The sequence below is a fragment of the Drosophila yakuba genome, chromosome 2L (assembly GCF_016746365.2).
Source record: "Drosophila yakuba strain Tai18E2 chromosome 2L, Prin_Dyak_Tai18E2_2.1, whole genome shotgun sequence".
NCBI lineage: Eukaryota > Metazoa > Arthropoda > Insecta > Diptera > Drosophilidae > Drosophila > Drosophila yakuba.
Window position 1 is genome coordinate 15,990,662 of NC_052527.2, and position 22,621 is coordinate 16,013,282.

Consider the following 22,621-nt stretch of genomic DNA (forward strand, 5'->3'; position numbering starts at 1 on the left):
ATAGAACTATTAAAGCCGCCAGCGTGCTCAATTAATGGTTCGCTGGTGGCTGATGGCTGCTTGCCGATTCCATTAGCAAAGCTGCCCAACAATGGATACGTCGATTCGTGAAAAGTGTGAAAACGCAAAAGAGGCAAGAAAATGAAATAAAAGAAAACAAGCCCGGCAAACACAATTTCACTGGTCATGGGGCATGGTTTTGTGGCATGATGCGCAGACTATCGAACAGACTGCCTCCATTCCATTTTTCTCCATCATGTTGCTATTGCATCCCACTTTTCCAACGAGCTATTCTCATTTTCAATCGAAAGCCGAAATCAGCGGAATCGGCATGGGCAATTTGCATAGTAATTGCTGCTGATATGAAGCAATTCCGCCTGGAAATCGCCGCGGATCCACCCAGGATTGATAGGACAATCTTAATCCATAATCTAATTACGGCGCGTACGCTTCCCAAGTTTCCACTATTGATTGTTACTGTTTCCGTTCAAGTGCACTCTGTTAGTAGCTCCAGTTCCCCACGGACCCACGTCATTTGGGGCTATTTCTACTACGTCGCAGAGTCAAGAAAATTCCATGTAGCACTTTGGGTACTCTTGCAAAAACAATAATAAATAAACAACAATAATAAAAGAGAGTAACACAACTAAATGAATAAACTCTATGCAAAATTCCTCGGAATGCCATTCCAGAATGCAGGATTCCATAATTTAGTGATGCATCATTTTGCAATTTATTTAAAATTTTTCCATACTGGCCTTCAAGCCGTGTTTAAATTATTAGTATTATAGTAAACTACTAAACTTGGAAATAATGGAATTATCTTTCTTTTATTGCCTAACAGTTTTTAATGCCATCAGCATGCAGAGTAAGGAAACTTTTCGCAGAATATTGCTTTTGCACCACCAAATCCTAAACCTATTTTGAAAAATCGAGCTGAAGATTGGCTTCCACTCGCGTGCACTCTTCCGAAGAGCTCTCTTCCCGAGAGCTCCGGTTTCTTGGCTCTTTCTTTGGCTCTGCGCGGATTCTTCGGGCTTCGCACGAGTCAGTTTGAGTCGAGCGTTCGAACGGTGCGCACCTGTTGACGGTTTTCGGTAGGTGAGCGTGGATTGTGGCCACAAATTGAAGAAGCCATCGCTTGGTTGGCCAACATCGCGTCCATGTGCGTGTGTGAGTGCGTTCGAGTCTATGAAAAGTGAATAACTTAGGAGGCTCAAGCCAGCGCTGCGCATGCGTGTGAGTGTGAGTGAGCCGAGCCAGATAAAGAAATGAGTGTTTTTTACTCGAAGTGAAGCAAACGGCGAATATGTAAACGTATGCCAAATAAATGATATTTATGCTACGCGCTCAAGTTTGTCTGTGTGTGTGTGTGTAGGTAGACAAGCAAAATACATTCATACGAACCGAACCCCAAGGCGGCAGCAACGAAAACTTTAAAAACTTTCTTTTTTTCGCGCTACCTTTTTGCTCGGCTGGCTTAGTTGGTTTTGTCTGCGGCCTTTGTTTACTGGGCTGCTGTGAAACTGCTTGCCAATTTATAATTTGTCCGCCGTTTCACTCCCAATTATAGAGCCACTCTGGAGTCCAGGAGTGGAGAGCGAGCATTAATTGGGCTCTTTTTGCAAGAATCAGCGTGGCTGCACACCACGCCTCGCGCATCCGCCAGGTTGCCCCAAACCGGATACGTGGTCCGCTGCAACCTGTCGGAGCGTCCACACACGTCCGTCCACTGCACTGCGCGACCCGCTACATTGCTCCAGGCCAAGTCCAAGTCCAAGTCCCAGTCCAAGACCAAGTATACTGCCCACTCCCGGTTCCAGGTTGCCGTTCCAGCACTCGATACTGTTAGTTGTGCCAATTCAAGAGCACTTGTGCCAATTTTCTAGGGGGCAGCTGTCGCTTGATTTTTGCTTTTCGATTATTCAGAGTTAAGCGTTTTGCATTCCTCGAAGCCGCAAAACCGCATTTACACTGGGTTACACGGTTACCACCGTCCGGTTGGGCCGAATCCGAAGCTGGATTTGGCTGCGTCGGCCAGATCTTCAATTTGGTGTGTCTTGCCGTTTTGCAGTTTGTTAGGCCTTAGCCAACTGGTGAAATTTTCCATTATTGGCGTTATTTATGTGCAAAATCTAATTGAAAATAACGTGCATTAGCGCTGCACGCAAAAGTCTCAATCAAATCTCGGGGATTTCAATCGTGTGATTAATGGAAACGCCTTGAGGTGAGTCGGAAATGGAAAATAGATAGATCAGATACTTAGTGAAAAGAGTGGGAAGTTGGCAGTACTAAAGGATATATATCACACATTACCTTTTGTTCACCTGACAGTCATAAAGATTGGGTCCTATGCAACTTTCGATTTCTTGTCTCGCACACTCTCATTTTCTCTTTCTCAGTCGATAAATCCTAACTCCCTTCTTCATATCACCTTTTCTTACACCTTCTCCTTGCTTCGGCTCTTTGCCGGCTCAGAAATCGGTTACGCAACAGACAAGCTCCGAAAAAAATGGCTTATGAAAAATCGCATGAGTCATTTAACTGAAGAAGACCGAAGGCGAAGCAAATGAAAACTAATTACCAGCTGCGACTTCCGCTGGCTGCCGAGAGTCCCAGGCCCGGGGACGAAAAGAAAGCAAAATTGATAAAACCAAAAATTATTCCAATGAAAATGTAAACAGCCGCAGCGTGGGCGAGTCGCTCAATGGAAAAGCCCAACAATCCGCTGAAAAGTGGAGTCGTTTAATGACAGCCAACAGAAAACAACAGAAACACAGATGCGAACGACCCACGAAGAAAATAGAGTTTGTTGTGGTTTTGCTCTTCTGGCTGCTCACGTAAAACTTTCTATTTCACTGGAATTCTTCAAGCGTACAGGGCTGATATTTCAAGGTTTCTTGCAAGACCGAAATGGGGTATAAACAAAGGCCATAGGCAAAGATCTGCCAAAATATCTGTCTCAGATTCAGACCTGGACTCGCGTCATGACTCAACTGCAGGCGGCTTAAGACCGACCGGTCCGATCCGGTCTGAGATACATATACACATATACATTTATACATTTATATTCACTCGCATGCTGCAGAGGCAACCTTTGCCTTTCCTTTCTATTTGCTATCTCCAGTGCCGCTGCTGCTGCTCTGGATGCTTTCACTTTCCATCTAATGCCCGGCAATTGGTTCAGTTACTGCGCTTACTGCGGCAAAACGGGCTTGTTTTGGCTTCTGATTAGCACGCCAGCCATTGGGTAATCCCGGGCAGCTGGATTCGATTAGGGCACGGACAACTGGCGACAGATTATCTGCTCCAGTTGATGGCTTCGTGCTCGTTGCGGAATTTCATTTCACTTTTGCTTTCTGGCACCTCCAATTGAGACCGGACTTTCGCTGCAGCGAATTTCTGACCGTCTTGGACATCAATCAAAATTAGCATTTCAATTAGCCGCCATCAGTTCGCTTAGTTGCTTGAATGGAACGCTTCAGTTTACGTAACTGGCAGCCAAAACCGAAGTTTTTCTGAAACTGTTTTCTTTTCCAACCGTTTATCCGACCGCGTTTATTGACTTACTAAGCTGCTGCTTATGTATATGCTAATGCCACTATTGTGGAGTACTGCCGGCTAATGGGGGTCCGATCCATGGCTGTCTGACGCAATATAGACAACAAAACCCGAACTGTTAACTTTTGGGGCCCATGACGGGAGGAGAGATAACCCCTATGTCCATTTTCAACGAAGAGTACAAAAAAGGAGTTCCAAATCCAAATACCTTAGTCGCAGAGTTGAACACAGATACCATTAAACTGTGCGGAAAACTCTACCAAATCAAAAGACTTAAGGCACGAACCTTACTATTACTTTGAATAAATAGGAGAAACGAATTTCCCAAGAACCAGTGCAAAAAACTCTTCCAAATCAAAAGACTGAAAGCACAAACTTTTTTGTGTGATTAGACAAAAACCAATTTCCTGCTATCAATGCAAAAACATTTGCCGAAGACAAAACCCTTAAGCCACAAAAAGCGTATCGTTGATTTTAGTTTATGTGCTTTATGCTTGCCAGCCACTCTGCCAAATCAAAAGACTTAGGGCACATACCTTAGAATTATTTGTGAGCTTTACGCCGGCTTGACCACCTTTCTCCTTCCTTTCAGCATAAATAAATATACTCGGTCTAAGCAAAACATGCCTCGCCGCAGCACGGTTGATCAATAAAACAACAAAATACCGAAAATTAACAAAATAAACCCCTGACAATAACCCTCAAAGAAGAAAAAGAGTGTGTCCGCGGAACTCGTAGTTTATGCAAACATGCGACGAAAGCCGCAGAACTCATCACACACTATACCATCGAGTAGAGCCGGCGACAGAGGCGGAGGAGGAGGAGGAGAGGTTCGGAGCACCTCCCGGCTGTCGGCAGTTTCCAACAATAGAATACCAAGAGACCATCGACACTTGATGGCCATGGTCGTGTCGACGTTGCCATTGGCTCTGCTGCTGCTCCTCGTTCAAACTACAGGTAAGTGTCTTGGCCAGAAGGAGGGGTTCCATACGGGAAAGGGGCTGGGGAGCCCGACAGTGACATGTCCAACAAAAGAATTTCACTTGCATTCAGTTAATAAATTGAACTTTAATTGCTAGGTCTGTGCCTGCAGCAAACTTTCACGGGCTTGAACAAAGTGGGAGGATGAAAGTTGAGATAAGGCGAATAACTGCACAGATCTTTGCATAGATTATTCTATTCTTGCCAAGTCCTATGGATTTGTCCTCAATGGAAGTTGCATTTCCTTCTATATAGGTATATAAATATGCTTCCTATTGCTATTCCTATAGAAAGTTATATCAAAACCAAATGCACTCTTGTGCAACAAGAACCCACTAAACCTTGCGGTCATCTGAAACTACTCTATCCACATTTTATTCACAACTACATCATTCAAGGGAATCTTTCCCACTTGTCTTATCTCAAATTATCCCAAGGGTTCTGCTCAAGCGAGCATTTAGATATTACAAACGGAGTTACTGGGAGCATCTTTTTCCACACGTGAGCACAATTTTAATTTTTAATTTGATACATTTCCGAAGAATGTCGGCTCACAAAAAGAAGCTAATAAGAGGAATTCGCCCGACGTGCCAGCACTTGATGAAGATGCTTCAGGCAGACTTGCGTCTGCCTCGCCAGCACTCGTACGTGATTGTTCTGCTCATTTTCGTCTTCTGGCTTTTAGAAAGCTTGAGTTTGCTGCATAATTTATTAGGCGTTACTGAGAATGCATACGAGTAGTTGGGGAGAATTGGATGGGCAGGGGCACTATGGTACTTGGGTGCCTACTTTCAAACTGTGCCAAACGTAATGAAGTGTGCTAACTGTACTGAGTTGGAGGTGTCAGCACCCCCGCACAAGTGCGTTCACTTTTCGAGCACACCAAGAAGTTTGATGATTCTCTTCTTTTTTTGCCACTGAAATACGGGCTTGACCTACTAAAAGCCCAGATACCACATATGTCATATGGGTGACACATTTGAAACGACTTTAAAGCCCATAAGCATAAGGTTGATCGCACCTGCAACTAGGTTTCCAGTGCCGATCAAACCTGATTCACCTATGATTCATTGGCCAGTGCCCACGGAGGGTTAGCTCGAGTTGCACAATTGCGATTATTCATACCGGATTCATTGACTTTGGCTGGGCTTGTCTGGGGTTTTCAGCTTTGTCGCTTTCAAAGTGCGTGACGTGCGTGAATCGAAGCTAATTAAAGTTTATTATGAATTGTGCTGGTGGTTTATAATCGTTAAGTGACTCTGAGCTTACGCAATATGCGGAATAAAAAAGCGTTATAAGGTGCTGCAATTGGGGACATAAAAACTAATCAGAATGACGAGGGTAAAGAAAACTGTATGCATTCCTAACCAGAATGTGCAAAAACTGAATGATAAATACGCAATTAGTTAGAGCCCATGACTTAAGCAAAGTTGACAATATTATGCATTACATTATGTCCATTAAAACACAATTCCAAAAGCTAAAACCTTTTAAGAAAGAAAATAGAAAAATGAATAGCATTCTGAAATCATTTGATCCGTAGCTAAGCAGGTTTAAATATTAGGGTGTAGTTTAAGTAAAGGTAAGCCTTCAAATAAGAAACATTTACTACCCAGTATTTGCAGTCTTTAAATAAAAGTTAAGGCTTTGCTAGGATTTCATGGCTGCTCGGAGAGAGATTGAGTGCCAGCTTCCCAGGTGAGCTGTACAATTAAGGCGGAATTCCGAGGCACGGCTCCCATTTACTTATGCATTCCAGCGAATAGCTGCCATTTCCACCGCCAGAGGGTGCCACTCCACTGAAAACGCTTAATTGCACGAATCCGGCCAACTGAGGCGGGCAGCTCTCGGCGGGCTGGAATCAATTAAAGCTAACTGCACTGTTTACTGGGCCATTTGAAGCGGGGCCAAAACCTTTCATGCAGCTAATAAGCCGCATTGGCATGGGGAACGGAGAACGGGGAATGGGGAATGGAATATGGAATTTACATAGAGTTGGGCGGGAAAATTGGGTGAAGTGAAAATTATTTTACAGCAAGCTTAATTAAAAGAAAACAGAATCTCGCGGCGCTGGACTGCTCGTGAAGTGATGAAGAGCAGTTATGGCTTAGTGAAACAGAAAGAAGCGCAGCAGTGCCACGGTTTACAGTTACGCCCAGCTAACGGCATTTCGGGGCTTTCGATACGATACTCGGATCGGAGCGAATTGAGCCATTTGCGGCACTGGAAAAGTGTCAAAGAAAGCGCCATGAGTTGGGGCTTTTCAGCCCGTACTCCCGGTGCCGCAGTTCCAGCATTGCTGACTCTGCGAATCCCCGCAGACGATCGATGGTTTCGATCGGATTCGGTGGGGCACTCAGCTATGACACTGTAACCCGCTGACTTACTGCCGCAACTCGATGGGTTTGTTTTTCGATTTCATTTCCCTTCGTTTCCCGGAGAGCCACTTCTTCGCTCACAGCTGCTGCTGCGCTGTTTAAGTTTTCAGATTAGCTGCTTCCACAGGCCATTTTCCTACACATTTTTTAGTTTCTATTTATTTTTTGGCACATTTCGGTTACATGGCCCACTTGCCCGGCTCCAAAGAGCGAGAGGTACATATAAATAATCAAAAATCCACTGCCTGATGCGAAAGAGGAGGAAGAAAGAGAGAAGCCGCCGTCGTTGCAGGCTGAGCAGAAATTTATCGCTTGACTCTTAATTGGGTCAAGAGGCAGGTTCGTTCGGCATGTTTCTCACATATTCTTGATCTTGGCTTGAATTTCTGGGTATACTTGGTAGCCTGTTCACCTGTTCACCTGTTCACAGACTGCCAATACTGACGCATCAAATAATTGAATTTCTTGAGGGCTTTTGAAGCCGGTAAGAAAAGCTTATGGCAGATGCCAGAACGGTCGAAAAAATGTTAATGACTGATCGATTGGAAAAGAGTTTTTTTTTTTTTGCAGTTTAGTAATTTTTATTTACACATAATGCAGTATCCATAATCTCTTAGAATTTATTGGTAGTAACTAAAAAAATGTTTCAGTCTCTTACAGAAAAATCTAACAATTTTAAGCCGGCTTTACAGCTTTGGACTGCTTTTTCACCCAGTCGATATGGGCTGTTTCCAGTTGTTAATCAGCACACATGCTGATCGCCGAAAATCAATTTACTCCAGCTCTTCCCCACACTGACTGGACCATTCAATTAGAGTCGAGCACCGACTGATCTTGAGTTGGTTTCCGATTGCCCAACCTTCGGCGTGAAACCGAAGCCGTATCAATAACTGCATACTTTCCCTTTCCCGTGAGAAGAGCCACGGCTCTCGAATTGGGATGTCCAAAATTGTACAATGAAATTCAGCACATCGAAAGTTGCCAGGCACGATCGCACATTTAGACACACACCCATCGGAGGGTATAACCAACTGAATCCACAATTCATGTCGTTGTGCGTTTCTTTTTATTCTTCTACCTTCTACCTTCTCCCTCTCATCTTCTTTAATGGTCGTCCTGGGGCGCTTTGGGTCCAGATTAAACTGCAGTGGGCATTGGAAGAACAGAGAGGCTTGCCGCCCGAAAGAAGTTGGATCGTGGCCCTTTCCTGGAGTTTTTTACATGTTTTGACGTTGACTATCAATGATTCCTTTTTTCGCTTTTTACGCTCTTACAGTATTTTATTTGGGAGACAGCTGCAAACCGGTTCCCAATGGAATTTTATAATAGAGAAGTCTTCATGATTTTGGGCACAGCTAGTGAATTTGTGCAAAACAAAACATGAAACCCATGTCACAGGAAATGTCTAAATACCAACCGTTAGGGATTTCATTTGATTTACTCTTTAAACACTCATACAGTCAATTTTAAAACTATTAAATATAATAGAACCAAACAAAAATAGGGGTAAATAAGTTTCGAATTATACAAAAGAAGATAATTAATACTTTTCCATATTTTTAAGAATGACGAAGATTTGAAAATACATTTTATTCCCACATAAAAATCGAAAGACTTAGGCAACGAACTTGGTTGCTTTAAGCTTGTAGAGTGTATAAATTTCGCTACACATTCCAACCTCAATCAACAAACCAAAATAAAAAGAAGTGACAAAAAGAAGCAGGCATAAAAATCCGTTAAATGGGTGCAGTTAACTGACTATCCGAAACAAAACAGAAACCCGAATGACACAATAATACCCACACTCACTGACACTGGCGCAGCTCCCCATTTCTATTTGGCACGCAGCTCGAAATAGTCCAATAAAAAGCTGCCTGACTGACAGTTTGTATACAAAGTGGTATTCTTTCTGTGTAGAGAGCCGGTTCTGATGACCACTTGTTGTGGACTCTTATTTGACACACACACACACAGTCAGTCCTGAACTTGTCACAGACCATTAAGACCATATTGGCTGGCAACTAGTTTCCGTTTGGCGACTATATAGTTAAGCTGGCTACTGTGGGTACAATGACCCAGTTTCGCTGGAGCTGAAGAGATGAGAAATATTGCTATGGGAACACGCAGAGAGTGATGTATCTATCTACCTTCGAATCAATATGTTTCGAGCTCAGCTCAACTCGGCATTAAATTTGACGCGAATGTTGGCCGGTGATTGCCTAAAGCGAGATCGTCGTCTGTTTTGCGTCTCTAATACGCTATTGCATATCCAGTGCTCCATTTCCACTCTCTCAAGAGAACTTTTATGGATGTTGGAGCCCCTCCAACTCGCGCAGCACTGGGTTACTGACCCAAGCCAAGTTATTGACTGCTAAAGTATTCTCATGGCGTGCTTAGGGGGCTGCACCGCGTGCGATTTGAACTATTTACCAGCATTCCCCAAGAGATCGTGCAGATCGCTTATCGTCAGCTAAATTGCAGCTAGTTACAGGGCTTAGTGTGGTTCTGGCCTGGCTATTAGAGGCCTCGCCTCCGTTCGCTACCACCTGCGGTTTAATTAAACATATGAGACAATTAGATTCCATAAGTGGGGGCCATTAAATCGGGCCTGGGATCCCTGCGCTCGCCCCGGATTTTCTATTGATATCCGAGGATTTCTTGCAGCTTCTGCGCACTGCAGCGATTAAAGGCAACGGAGCGCGAACAGGCAATAAATTTCCCCTTTCAGTTTGGGGTTGCGGCCTGGCTTAGACTCGGCCCACAGCAGGCAGCCGAGCGAAACCAGCTGCAGCAGCCGCATCTGCGGAAGCCTGGCCAAAACAGAAACGCAGCCGGACAGCAATCGCCTTTAGCTTTGGCTTCCACTTCCACTTCTACTTCTACCTCGGCATTGGCTTCGTCTTTCGCTGCGAGCCAAAGGCGGTTAGATCAGAGCTAGACCTTGATTAAGGTCATTCGCTTTGGAGCGATGTCTGTGGGGCTAGTACAGGGTTGCAGCCTGAACACCGAGAGAAAAAATGCATTTGAATATACATTTTTAAACATTTCGAACTAGCAGGCACGCGCTTGCAAGGGAAAAACTCTCGTGCAAAGCCAAAAGCCAAATGTCATGGTCACGGTGACCGAACATGACAAACCACTAATTATGGATACGGAAAATCAGTTTTCCAGCGATATGCTTCAATTTCACCAGCCACTACTTTGGGTCGAGTGGAGTGCAGGCTGTCCGATGCTGCCATGTGTCGGTTGCCGGTTGCCGGTTGCCGTCGTCACTTTGTTAACTGCAGCTCATGCATCTCAGCCCGACTCCACATAGACGAGGAAAAGTCTGGCCAAGATGCTCTTCAAGTTCCACCATGGCCAATTGTTGGTGCCACGACACTTGAGCAACAGCACCAGCCAGTTGACGGCTTGATTCCACAAGTGTTTGGGCCCGGTACAGAGATACTTTATTTGTTTACTGATGAAAAGCGCGAGGAATGACTCTCACAGCTCCCACGAATCGGATGAGGGCAATCTGGACAGGCCACACTAGAATCCACTGCTCCACGGCTTTCCCTGTCAATTGGTTTGCGTCCACTTCTTCGGTCTTGGCCACGACGCCCACAACGAAAGCCGAACGCCCAGGAAATCAATTAGCACTAAATCAAATTTTAATAGTTCACTTGGACGTTAGATATCGCCGATGGACCCTTGTATTGGATTGGATTCAGTTCAGATTGGATTCAGTTCTACAGCTCGGCACTCGGGGCGTGGTTGCTGCGATGGCATTCCGAGATAAGGGACCACATCTCTTCTTTAATGGATGGCTTCGCGGTTGAGTCTACGGAATTCACAATTGGGCACCTGAGTTATGTTTATTGGCCAACTCAAAAAGATGAAAGAAGCTTAGGATAGAAAACCATAAAAATAGAGAGGTGATTTCTTTAGATTTGTTTCCCTAGATTGAAAATAGTGAGTTGGGATGGGACTGAATGTTATAAGAAATGTGAATGGATCATATTGTGTTCGGATTACTTGTAAATGCAAATCATTGCATAGATGTAGTTTAAAGTCTTTTATAAGTAAAGCCCTTTTTACTTTTTATAAACAAAAAGAATGCAAACTTTTCATATTATACCTAAGAGAAATGCTTATTAAAGGTATGAAATATATTTCGAGGGCTATTTAAATAATAAAATGGCAAAAATTAAGTCACATTATGTTTTGTATAAATATTTTATTTACATTCAAGCCCGCCTTTCGGCACAGCTTGCAATTTAAAAGCAATTACATAATTCTATTTATGGTGAAAACATAACGAATTGTCGCCTGCCTTCCGAGCAACCCATTAAATTATATTATTGCATAATCGAGCCAGCCTTCTACGCCTGCGCAATTGCGCACTGAAAGTGGCCAGGGCATACATGTCGTATGCGCAATGTTTTGGGACGTGTGTTAAATTTTGAAGTCGAAACGGAAAATTGTCGTATTTCATAAGCAATTATCTGCGCCAGCTTTGCCCACATTAGACTTAATTTCTGTTTCGCTTTTGGCCACGTTGGGAAACAGTTGAAAAGTGCAGCGAAATAGAAAGTGATTTCATGTCGGCGATTTGGAGGCGCTGAAATCGCCAATTTAAGTTGTTTAAGTTGGAATTGGAGACGTGCTTGGCGTTGGCTTGAAGCAGAAGGAATGGACGCCCGTGTGGGTTGGTCCAGCTCCAGAGCTGGAGGAGATCCAAAAAGAGACAGGGCACAAGTTGTGCGTCCTCGCCGGAGTAGCGATCGAGTTAGTGTGGGCAAGCACTGGAACTAATGACGACTGTTGCTGTGGTGCCCATGTCGTTGTCATATCGGGTGCATTCAACCCAGCTCGTCTGGATTTAATGACAAGGAGATCCGGAGGCCAAGTGGTTTTACTTTCGTTGCGGCCTGGCCGTGAAAGTGTTGCATGCCCCGCTCCGAAATGGAATTCAATTTTCGTACACCAAATTGCGTTACACATTTAGCCAGCTTTGACCATGTCTGCTAGTTTCACAGCCGCCAGCTTACTTTTACCGCCACCCCAATCAAAATCGCAATCCCAGACCCACTTAGGCTCGAAATCAATAAAAGCAAAAGCAAAAGGAAAAGGAAAACAGGAAAATTAACAATCCGAAGCAAGGAAAGTGAAAACTGTGTCGCCATCTTTTGTTTCGCCTGCCCAAAAGGAAGCGCTAATTATATCAAAATCGCAACAAATAGCTGTCGCGAAGAAAGTGAAACAAATATTGTGTATTTCAATCACTGGCAGGCAAGCCAGCCAGTTTAGCGACAGGGGAAAGTAAAATCTGTGCCAAACTTAATCAAAAACCACGACGCTCACAAAGAGCCACCAATGCAGCTCGGCAATTGGGTTAAGCTCAATAGCCAAACGGGTTTCTTCGAGCGAGTGTGAATTATGATTGTTGTTCCAACCTAAACTTGTTCTGGCCCTCCCCCTCAACGCCCAAAAGATGACATGCACCTGACACCCGAAAAATGGGTGAGAAAAGTACAAAGCCGTAGAAAGCCAACGGCAAATAAATCTCTTTTCGGAAGGTGTCAAAGAATAGCTGGGTCACCCTCGAGTGCTCTGTGAGATCTGTGTTTGTTTGACAAGTCACAGCTTGAGTATTAATGGATTCAAATTGTGTGTATTGTGCCGAACTCCAATCAATAAAGTGTCTCATTTTGACCTCGTTTACTTACTACTCCTGGCCATCGATAGGTCTTTAAATTCAAACGCGTTTATATTAAATCATTTGAAGCCTTTGGTATCTCTGCAAATGCATGAAAAAGTACTCCGTTTTGATCACTTAGCTTGCATATTCGATTGTATTTCTCTCTGTGTGTTTGCTGACTGGATTAGAGTGGGAAATTGCAGTACCGATGCGATAAGAGTGCCTATTCAAGATCTACGCTTGTCCCCATTCGATTGCCATCTGCATTCTACAAGTCAACCATCTATATTTACGTTGCCTGGGGCGGACTCTGCTCATTTATCTGCCATATCCGAGGAAATGATGAAAATCGGAGGCCACAACAACTCGGCTTGGCATCTTTTCAACGCTTGACGTAGCAATTTGTGAAATTCTTCCTAGGCTGCCAAGCGAGTGCAGATCTGGCTCTAGGCCACCAATCTATGTACATATGTGGCCAAGAGCTTGTGCATCTGTGTGTGCCGAGTACCCAGGGTAATCAGTTATAACTCTCGCATTGTGACAGATATGAAAGCCATCAGTTTGCATCGCCATACACACAGTGTGCGCAAACCCACAATTTTGAAGGAAAACAAACGCAATTATATGCAAAGAGAGTGAAAAGAATGCGAGAGGTCGGGCTGAAAGACAAAGACTGGGGCTCAGACTTGACATCGAAAACAAATGATGCCTGGCAAGCCTGCGACAGAGATTGAAACTGATCCGACTCGACTTTGGATGGTCGCCCAGACCATTGTTTCCCCTTACATGCAAATGAATCGCGTTGACAATGATGGAGTGGCTGCTGGGTTGGGCGAGCTGAATGGGATTGGGAGGGAAAGGGGATTGGGAAAGGGCAGGTGCATGGGCAAGTGAAAAGTGAAACCCCAATGTGAAGATTCTGTCGATGCGATGATGGATTCCAGGGAAAGGGAACGTCGGAATTCAACGCTCTTTTCTCTCAATTCGTTCCATTTTTTATCATTTTATCGATGGACCAGGCTATGATCTTGATTAAGAATGTATGTAAGGTCTAGGATATCTAGGATACCCTTTTACTCATTAACTTCATAGCTTTGAAACGTTGTCTAACATATTTGTCCACTCATTTTTGCAGCTGGCCAGCACGAAAGCGTCTCACAGATTTCGCCCAAGTCGAGCAGCCACCGCAATCCGGCCCGCCAGATGATCGAGAGCACCATTGCGGACTCCATAAACGGAATGGCCGAGGGTCAGTCATCGCCCCTGGACGTAAACGATAACGAAACGCGGGCGGAGCGAGTCGAGCGCTCAGCGTCGCCCATTCTGCATGACCGGCAGCCAATCGGACCCAACGACGTCCACTTCCCGGAAGATCTCGAAAAGGACGTGTCCGCCGGACGGTACTTCCACTACAACATCAAGCCCACGGGCACGTTCGACAACCAGGACGAGCAGCCGGAGCGCACGCACCAGGGGATCAGGGCTGGGAAGACCCTGACGCAAGGCGGCAGCACCTCGGAGCAGTCTTTTTTAGGGAGGGGGGACCTGCGACCGCTAGTGTCGGGGTCCCCGATCCGGCCGAGTCCGAGCAGTACTGCCACCTCAGCGACGGCAGCCAGTGCCACCCAGGCGCCGCATAGTCCGCGCCAGAACGGAAACCCCGACATCCAGGACATCATCACGGGCATCGTCAAGCTGCTGAACGGCAATGTCAATGTCCACGCTAACACACAGGGCATTAGGCGTCCCTCGGCCAGCAGGATAAACAATCGGGGTCCACCGCGGATCTCCGAGGCCCAGAACCTGCCAATCGACTACGAGGCTCAGAAGCCCGGCACTTCCATGCGTCCGCCGCCATATCCTTTCGATCGTCCGGAACGACCCTTCATTACTGGAGTGCCCATTCCCGAGCAGATTGTGCCCGTGCGCCCGGGATTCGTGAGCAACCGTCCGCCCTGGTACCGCAACAAGCCACGTCCACCCATTGCCACCAGTGTGGGCGGCAATAGGAGACCCCTGCCCCAATACAAGCCTCTTCCAGCTCCGCCAGTGCAATCGCCTCTGCAGCAGCAGGATCAACTGGATAGAAAGAACGAGCAGGAGAAGGAGAAGGAGCAGCCGCAACCCACTGATGATGTGGTGCTGCCCACCGACACCACATACGACTCGGAGTTCTCCAACGAAGATGCCAATGCCCAGTACATCGAAGTGTCCGATCAGGATACGGATGCTACTGGCGGAGAAGTAGAAGACGAACTCCAACCGCCTTCCCCTCCACCGTCCACAACCAGGAATCCACCAACTCTTCCAACAAATCCCTCTAAGAAGAAACACAAGCCAAAGCCGGGAAGCGAGAAAAATAAGCTACCAGAGGAGTCTCCTCAGGATGAGGGCTTCACAACCATTATTGAGACCAGTTCCGTGGTTCACACCGTGATGGGCATGTCCTCTACTTATGTGCCCATGTCCATGGACAGTTCGGAGAGCCTTGGTCTGGATCCCTCCACCGAGGAGGTGATCTTCATGACCGCCAATCGCACACCCAGTCTGGAACCAAGTATCACCTCTTCGCTGGGCACCTCCTCGTCCTCCAACCCGGCCTCAGCCATCCAACCTACGTCCTCCAAAGAACACACCACAACCACCACTACCACCAGCTCCACCTCAACCACTGCCTCGACCACTACCCCGCCATCCACTACGAGTACCACTGAAAGTGTGCCGCCTAATAGTTCCAATGCTAACACCAATGCCACTCCGCCCGCCCCCTACCATCCTCGTCCTGGGATAGTCCTCGATGATCCCGAGTTTAAGCCCGGCAGTCGGCCACGCCCTATCCAGCGACCACCCGCCCAGCAGACACTTCCCTTGCCAGCGGTGCAGCCCACTCGGCAGCATCTGCCACCCGGCTACGGGGAGATCTTCGACGTCACCTTGTCCGCCATCCAGGGACCGGGTCCCAAGGGCAGTGGATCCCAGCAGACGATCAACATTAAGCCATACGGAAGCTATGCGGCGGGCGGAGGTCAGGGCGACATCATTGTGTCGGCATCAGGTGACGACGGCTTTGTCTCGATCGACGGCAAGCGCACTTACATCAATCTCTTTGGTGACCCCACAGATCCCCCAGCGGGCGAGACAACTCCAGCCACGCGTCTGCCCCAGCTGCCGGGCTCCGGATCAGGCTCAGGCTCAGGAGCGGCATCCACGCCGGGAGTTGGCTTCAGCAGTGGTGGTGGTGGTGGTAGTGGCTCATCAAAATCCCCCGCTGCTCCGGCGAACGCGGTTACACAGAGCAGTGGTGGCTATGTGGTGCCCGAAACTGAGGTGGTGGACCTTCAGGGGCACAGCAAGCCGCAAGGTGGCGCGCCCACAACGAATGCCGGACCCACGAGACCCCATTACCGCCAGAGGCCAACGCAGCCGCCAGTGAGGATCGACACCTGCATCGTTGGCGATGATTCCACCTGCGATCAGGCGCAGCACGAGCGATGCAAGACGGACAGCGGCGTTTCCAGCTGCCACTGCAGACCAGGTAAGATTCCTTGGGAATGTACTATATTTATATTATATAACATATGTAATTGGAATTCTTCAGGTTACTCACGGCGTAAGCATAGAGAGCCATGTCGGCGGGTCATCTCCTTCCATTTGGGCATGCGCGTGGACCGAATCTACGAGCACCGAATTGTGTGGGACACAAAGCTCATGGACAAACACAGCGAACCCTTTGGACAACTCAGTTACGAATCAATAAGAGCGGTTAGTAATATGTTTATATTTGAGTAAGCGAAATCTTACAGCTTACAAGTGGGCATTCATCAAAAAAGCGTTTGATTGCTTTATTTAAGTGTGGCCGATTGAATATTGACATAACTCAAATGTAACCTCTTCCAGCTGGACTCCGCCATGTCCATGACGCCCTACTCGGACGAGTTCATGGAGGCGAAGGTGAACAACATCTACCGGGGCGATCCCAATCTGGGCGGCAGCGGAGTCTACGTAAACATGACCATCAAGGTGTGTATTATCCAGGCAGTGCCCATGGTAACCCACTGATTACGTTTCTACTCCTCCAGCTGGATGAAAGTGTGGAAACATTGCGACCCAATCTGCGCAGTGACGTTCAGAAGCATCTTCTGGGTGTGCTCCACCGGCGGAACAACAACATCGGCAACTCCGTGCTGTACGTGAGCTCCCCGGAGGGTGCTGTGTCGGCTCTGCAGGATCTGGACGAGTGTCTGTCACCGGAGCTGAATGACTGCCATCCCAGCGCCAGTTGCAGCAACACCTGGGGCAGCTTCCGCTGCGCCTGCGAGGCAGGACTTCGTGATCCGTGGGCTGACCAGCCGGCGCGATCTGGACGCGAGTGCCAGGCGTGCGCCGACTCCGTCTGCAACAACCACGGCACCTGCAGCTACGGGGAGGATGGTGCTCAGGTGTGCACCTGCGACTCCAGTCACTATGGCGCCCAGTGCGAAATCGACGGCGAGGTGCTGGGCGTGGCTATCGGCGCCTCCGTGGCGGCCATAATCATCATCGTCCTGACCCTAGTGTGCCTGATCATGTGGTCGCGGCGCTGGCAGCGCGAACAGAAGAACGCCATGGGTTCACCAGTGTTTGGATACATGAACACCGCACCCCTCAAGTCCGCCGGATTGCCACAGGCCGGCTACCAGGTGACCCTGGAGGACCGCATGCGGTGGGCCCAGATAGCCGACGTCATGGCCCAGACGAACCACTACGGGGTAGGTATCTGCCACTCAGCCGTGGAGTAAAAGGAGACTCTAAAGATGTTCGGAGCTGTTGCTCTGACTTGTAAACAGCTTTCGCACATACTTAGGGGTGTCATTTTCCGGATAAGATTTCTAATACATTGCCAACTTGTGCTCTACGAATACTAATTACCATTCAATGATCTGTACCAGCAGGCTGAGCCCATCGGACCCACTAGACCTTCGTCGGCGATGTTTGCCTACCCGAACCTGGGCGCCATGGGAATGGGCACCCTGGGCGGGATGTCCCTTCAGAGCACCATGCAAATGCATCCCAGTGCCACTCTGGCTCCTCCAGTGCCATTGCCCAGGTATGAATCGCCGTGTTTAAACTAAATGTACATATAACCCCTACTGAGTATGCACTTCTTTGACTTAGAAGACTTGGCCTGGGTCCCCGCTCAAATGGAATGCGCACCCTGGAGAACTCCAGTTCCAGCGAGGAGGAGGATCGCGCCGATCTGCTGGGACGCAACTTCCAAGTGCCACGTCCCAAGAGTCGCAGCAATGGCAGCATAGCGGTAGGATACGAAACATATTATATATATTATATCTTCCATTAGAGAAGTCCCTTTATACAAATATCTTTAGCTCCCCTAAATCCTTATAGATGTATAATATATCCTTACTTATTATTTCCTCCTTCTCTCTCTTTTGAAAAGAACCAATCTGGCATCTACTACGATGTGGACTACGAGCCGTCCGGAAATGGGATCGGCAACTCCAGCGTGGACCACCTGTACGGGTCGCAGAATCAGTCCGTGACGCACTCCTCGGGCCACAGCCACATCCCGGGACCCCAGGGCATCCCGATGAGCACGTACACCTCCGGGCGAGCTCCTAGCAGCTACTACATGAAGTGACCCCCGGCCGAAGAGATCCCAAAACACCAACCTTGTACATATGCAATCTAGACCTAGACTAAGGCGACTAAAACACCTTTCCACTGCCAGTCAATGCGAAGACTGCAGCTGAGACGCGTTTTTGAGGATGAGAAAAGTAGACTTAGGACTATACATACAGATGTAGATTTAGGACCATAGGCTTAAGCGATGCGAACAACAACTAATCATTACACTTAAAGCTATTTTAAACCTTTAAATTATTTCACTGCTGTCCACAGGAAGTCAAGACCCGTAAAGTAGTTGCTTAGCTTACTATGTTAATATCTGTAAACTAGTTAAGTTCACACAGTAGGAATGTCTGTTTGTGTATATAAATAAATAAAAGATCAAAACTTACCAACGACTTAAGCTTACACAGCGATTGTAAAACTGTAAGACTCTCCAGCGTATGGCTCTATCTCGCTCTAACGTGGAGACTTGGGACTGCATAATGAATGCGTTGACTAGAGCGGGATGACTACTGCTTCATTGAAAGAACGAGACAGCTATTGTAGTGGCACGGTTGGAGTGCGCGCACTTTTAAATCGTTAATTCAAAACAAATGCAGTTTTTATGTTTGAACAAAGGTAACGACTCTTGTTTTTAAATTAAAGTCAGTTCTTGCTATGGGTCTGTTTAAATATGGTACAATATTTTTAAAAGAAATTGAAGAATTTTTAACACACATATATTACATTCATATGTGTAACAGAACTTTTCTCTTCTCTTTTAGCTTGTTGATAATCGCAGTGCCATCCCGTTTGTATAGAGGGTATAAGGGGTATATTGATTACAGTCCGAAATTGAATAGAATAGAAAGGTTCATTAGGTGTTCTTTTTCGGTATACACCAGTTTGTAAACAAGATATAATTTCGGTTTTAATTTGATCAGAATAGGATGAGTATATAACGTAGCCGCCATAGAATCATTTGGAAATTAGGTGAAATAAAAAAAAAAAGATCAAAGTTTTATTTTCTTTGATTATAGATCGCTCGTATTACGTTATTATTATTTATACGTAGTTTGCTAGCTGCTAGCTTTCTTCTTATTAATACATACATATATGAACTCTCACATTTTTTGAAGAAAGAGAAAAGTCACGCAATAATTTATGACAATTTTCAGTTGCGGTCGCCGCAGTTCACACGCATAAATAAGTTGAGGCATGTATCTGATAGAAAAATGAATATAATGTTTGTGTGCTGCGACTGCGTGAGGCAGATTCACCACTTTGACCATTTGTTGTTATGCAAGTCATCAGTGGTTTTAGTCGTGCCTCGAGTCGAGATTTTCGGGGTGAGGTCTAGATCATGTGTGATTCATCCAAATATTCAATTAAAATGTTCTACAGATAACGTTGACCTACGTTATATGTTTAATTATTTTGGGTTTTTTAAGCAGATATTTTATATCTCAGTAAGAAATTACCCTAGACATATCGGCATCCTAATACTAACAAGAAAGAATTCTATAGTCGAGTTCCCCGACTATCAGATACCCGTTACTCAGCTAGTGGAAGTGCGAACGAATGTTGGTAGAAAATAAGAGAAAAACATAATAAAACAAGAGAGAACGCTATATTTACAAGACCAATACAAAAATGAAAACATATGAAAACATTTTTAAAAAGTGTTGGCGTGGCATTTTTGAGCGGGATAAGGAGGTCATTGAAGCGGGCGATATAGTTTTTAACGTCAAGTATGCAGCCATTTCCTCAATAAGGGGGCCGCGCATTTTTCACAAATGTTAATATTTATTATTCAGTTAGGCCGAAATCCCGGCGGTTCTGCAATACCGGGCCAACCCACGACAGAGGTGGAGCAAGCCCCTAGCACTCCGTCTGTTTCTAAAAATCAGTTTAACATTTGTTGTCCCCCAATGGAGGAACTATCAGATGTTAAGCTGATAAGAACAGATACTACACTTGATCTTAGCCAAAAGGCCGAGAAGCGATAACTATTCATCCATAAAACGAAGGACTTCCTGCGTATACAGCTAAAACCAGTTGGGAATTACTGTGTTTGGACCTGGAAAAATCTACAAATACTACTGTATAATTTTTGGATTGATTCATTTCTCTCATTGTCAATTATCATGCATATATTGCAAAGACAATTATATATGAAATTATACATAAATGCCAAAGCTTTAGAATATCAAAGTAATACGAGTGTGCTTACACCTTTTCCATGAATTTCGACAGATTCATTTTGTGGTTAATAAAGTCAACACTGATAAAGTGTTCGACGAAGAAGCATTCGAGTAAACAAACCGTCAATACGAAATTCAATCTAAAAACAAGAGAGAACGCTATAGTCGAGTTCCCCGACTATCTGATACCCGTTACTCAGCGAAGGAGAGTCTTGGCGAAGGAGTCCTGATCCTGATCACGAATATATGTACTTTATATGCTCGGAAACGCATTCTTCTGCCTGTTCCATACTTTTCAACGAATCTAGTATACCCTCTTACTCTACTAGTAACGGGAATACAAATTTGTTATGACATTTAAGTAAAGTTTTCAAAATAATATCGACGTCGCAACTTACGTTAGCCGACATGTTACAGATATGTCACTGGGCTTATTCGAAACCTGCAGGGGGAAATGGACTTGAGAAGTCCGCTGCTGGGGCAAACACATAATCACATCGGCAAACACATTATCAATATTTGGCCATTAGGTGACGCTAATTCGCGCGTGGATGCGTGCGAAGTTCAATGCCGCGCGGGGCTTCAAAGTGGCGCTGCCTAATTAATCGACATTCGCCAATTGTTGCTGACTTTTTGGGAGGTCGAGTTGGTCTCTATGGGCCATCGGCATCGCGAATCGCGTTAATTACGCTTATTTAATAATTATCCGTTTGCGGTTACTAGTAGCGAATTGCACAAAACTGGGCTCAAAGCGATCGCTTCATTACATCTGCAAATGCTGCTGACCCATTTTCCTTTCTTTTCACTTTTAAGCGCTGCTTCTCCTCTCCTCTCCTCGTAGCAATGACGCTGCAATCTTCCAGTTCGTGCCCGCCATCCGAGCAATCCGTCCATCCATTCAGGCGCCGTGCCAAGCAAATCACGTAGATAAAATAAAATACCTCACACACATTCCATTAAGTTCGATATGCCATTGTCGGTCAGTTTTGGCCATTTGCGCTTGTTATTGGGCCACATTGCGTCACGGAGCCAGCATTTATAGATTGGGAGGAGGAATAACACCTAACACCTTGGTTTCAACCAAAGCAAACCAATCCCCGATTTGACACGCCCACCTTTTTGTGTCACATGCCTTTTAGAGAAGCTCCTGCCAAACGGCGTCTGCCCAATTGCTGTGCAGAATGCCACAAAGAGCGCGGTTGAAACCAGAGTCGTATAATGCCGGCAATTACCTGTTGCCTGGGGGCTGTTACCCGAGCCATTCGCAGATCCACTTACATTGTTGCGTCTGCGAAACGGCAATGACAATGCCGAAAGTCCGCAGGTGTTGCAAGCTATAACTCAATGCCTCAGTTCCTCAAATCGTGTGGCAAGTAGGTGCTTCAGCTCTGTGGCTGTGCTGTGCTGTGGGTGTGGGGATTCCCCTCCTGCTTTGGCACCGCTGTCGTTTGTCATATTTGGGCGCGCGTGGAAGATGTGCCTCCGACTTCCTAGTTGGCATTGTTGTCACTGGCCGCCAGTCGCGGGTTGTCGCCAGCCAGCTGTCAATCTGAGGCAAATGAGCAAATAGCCGCAAAAGCCACAAATATCAAGAAAAGTCTTTAAAAATGTTTGACAAACAGAGCTCATTGAATTCGATGAAGTCAACCGTTCGAGGAACTTAGCGATTCAATGCTCGCAGTGTGTTAGGTAAATCGACTAGGAAACTTTTTAATGACTTATTAAGTTTTCAAGTGTATATTTTGGGGGACTTCAATCTTAAACTTAAAAACGATGTTTGAATAAAGTGTTGAAAAAATGTTGTTACAGAAATTAGCTGAGTCATGAATCTATTGTCTCACATGACTAATATTTTTGGGAAGCTGCTAATTTGAAAACTTAGCAAAATTGTCATATTTAAATAATATAATTTAAATGTGAATGATTTTACGCATATGTTAAATATGGATTTATCCACGCTTAAAATGAAGGACATATGTAAATAAAGAAATTTCAAATATTCCTTTAATATAAGAACATTTAATGAATGTCATTATATTATGAATTTTAAACATTTGCTTACATATACATATACATATCAATCGTGTTTAGTATTAACTAACCCAATTAAACACTTAATTTCCAATATAAGATTAGTTAAATGAAACTATTGGGATAAAACAATTTCTATACAGACCTCCAACAAAATCTGCATTTCAATCATTGCA

The 22,621-nt window shown here is 45.7% G+C and overlaps 1 protein-coding gene and 1 non-coding gene across 10 annotated transcripts; one reads left to right on the forward strand and one right to left on the reverse strand.

Annotated features, from left to right (window-relative positions):
• Positions 1–1,060: 1,060 nt before the first annotated feature.
• On the forward strand, positions 1,061–18,628 carry LOC6528404. Of its 9 annotated transcripts, XM_039370978.1 has the most exons (10): positions 1,063–1,374; positions 4,154–4,518; positions 13,739–15,658; positions 15,725–16,138; positions 16,202–16,365; positions 16,501–16,623; positions 16,683–17,351; positions 17,532–17,689; positions 17,758–17,899; positions 18,041–18,628. In XM_039370978.1, exons 2-10 carry the CDS (start codon positions 4,311–4,313, stop codon positions 18,239–18,241), a joined length of 3,999 nt encoding a protein of 1,332 aa, XP_039226912.1. In that variant the 5' UTR covers positions 1,063–1,374; positions 4,154–4,310; the 3' UTR covers positions 18,242–18,628. The 9 variants fall into 9 exon arrangements, with proteins under 9 accessions (XP_039226907.1, XP_039226912.1, XP_002089451.2 ...); XM_039370973.1 differs by having other exon boundaries at positions 1,061–1,097; positions 13,739–16,138; XM_002089415.3 differs by having other exon boundaries at positions 13,739–16,138.
• Positions 18,629–20,022: 1,394 nt separating this feature from the next.
• LOC6528405 lies at positions 20,023–20,217 on the reverse strand. The gene has a single exon (XR_005560461.1). It is a non-coding gene; the product is annotated as a U2 spliceosomal RNA (small nuclear RNA).
• Positions 20,218–22,621: the final 2,404 nt, after the last annotated feature.

Excerpts from the sequence above, each read along its gene's own strand:
- LOC6528404 (XM_039370973.1), top strand. The coding sequence starts at position 4,311 with ATGCGACGAAAGCCGCAGAACTCATCACACACTATACCATCGAGTAGA. Across the intron at positions 16,139-16,201 it reads CAGCTGCCACTGCAGACCAG|GTTACTCACGGCGTAAGCAT; the intron begins GTAAGATTCCTT and ends GGAATTCTTCAG. Across the intron at positions 17,900-18,040 it reads GCAGCAATGGCAGCATAGCG|AACCAATCTGGCATCTACTA; the intron begins GTAGGATACGAA and ends TCTTTTGAAAAG.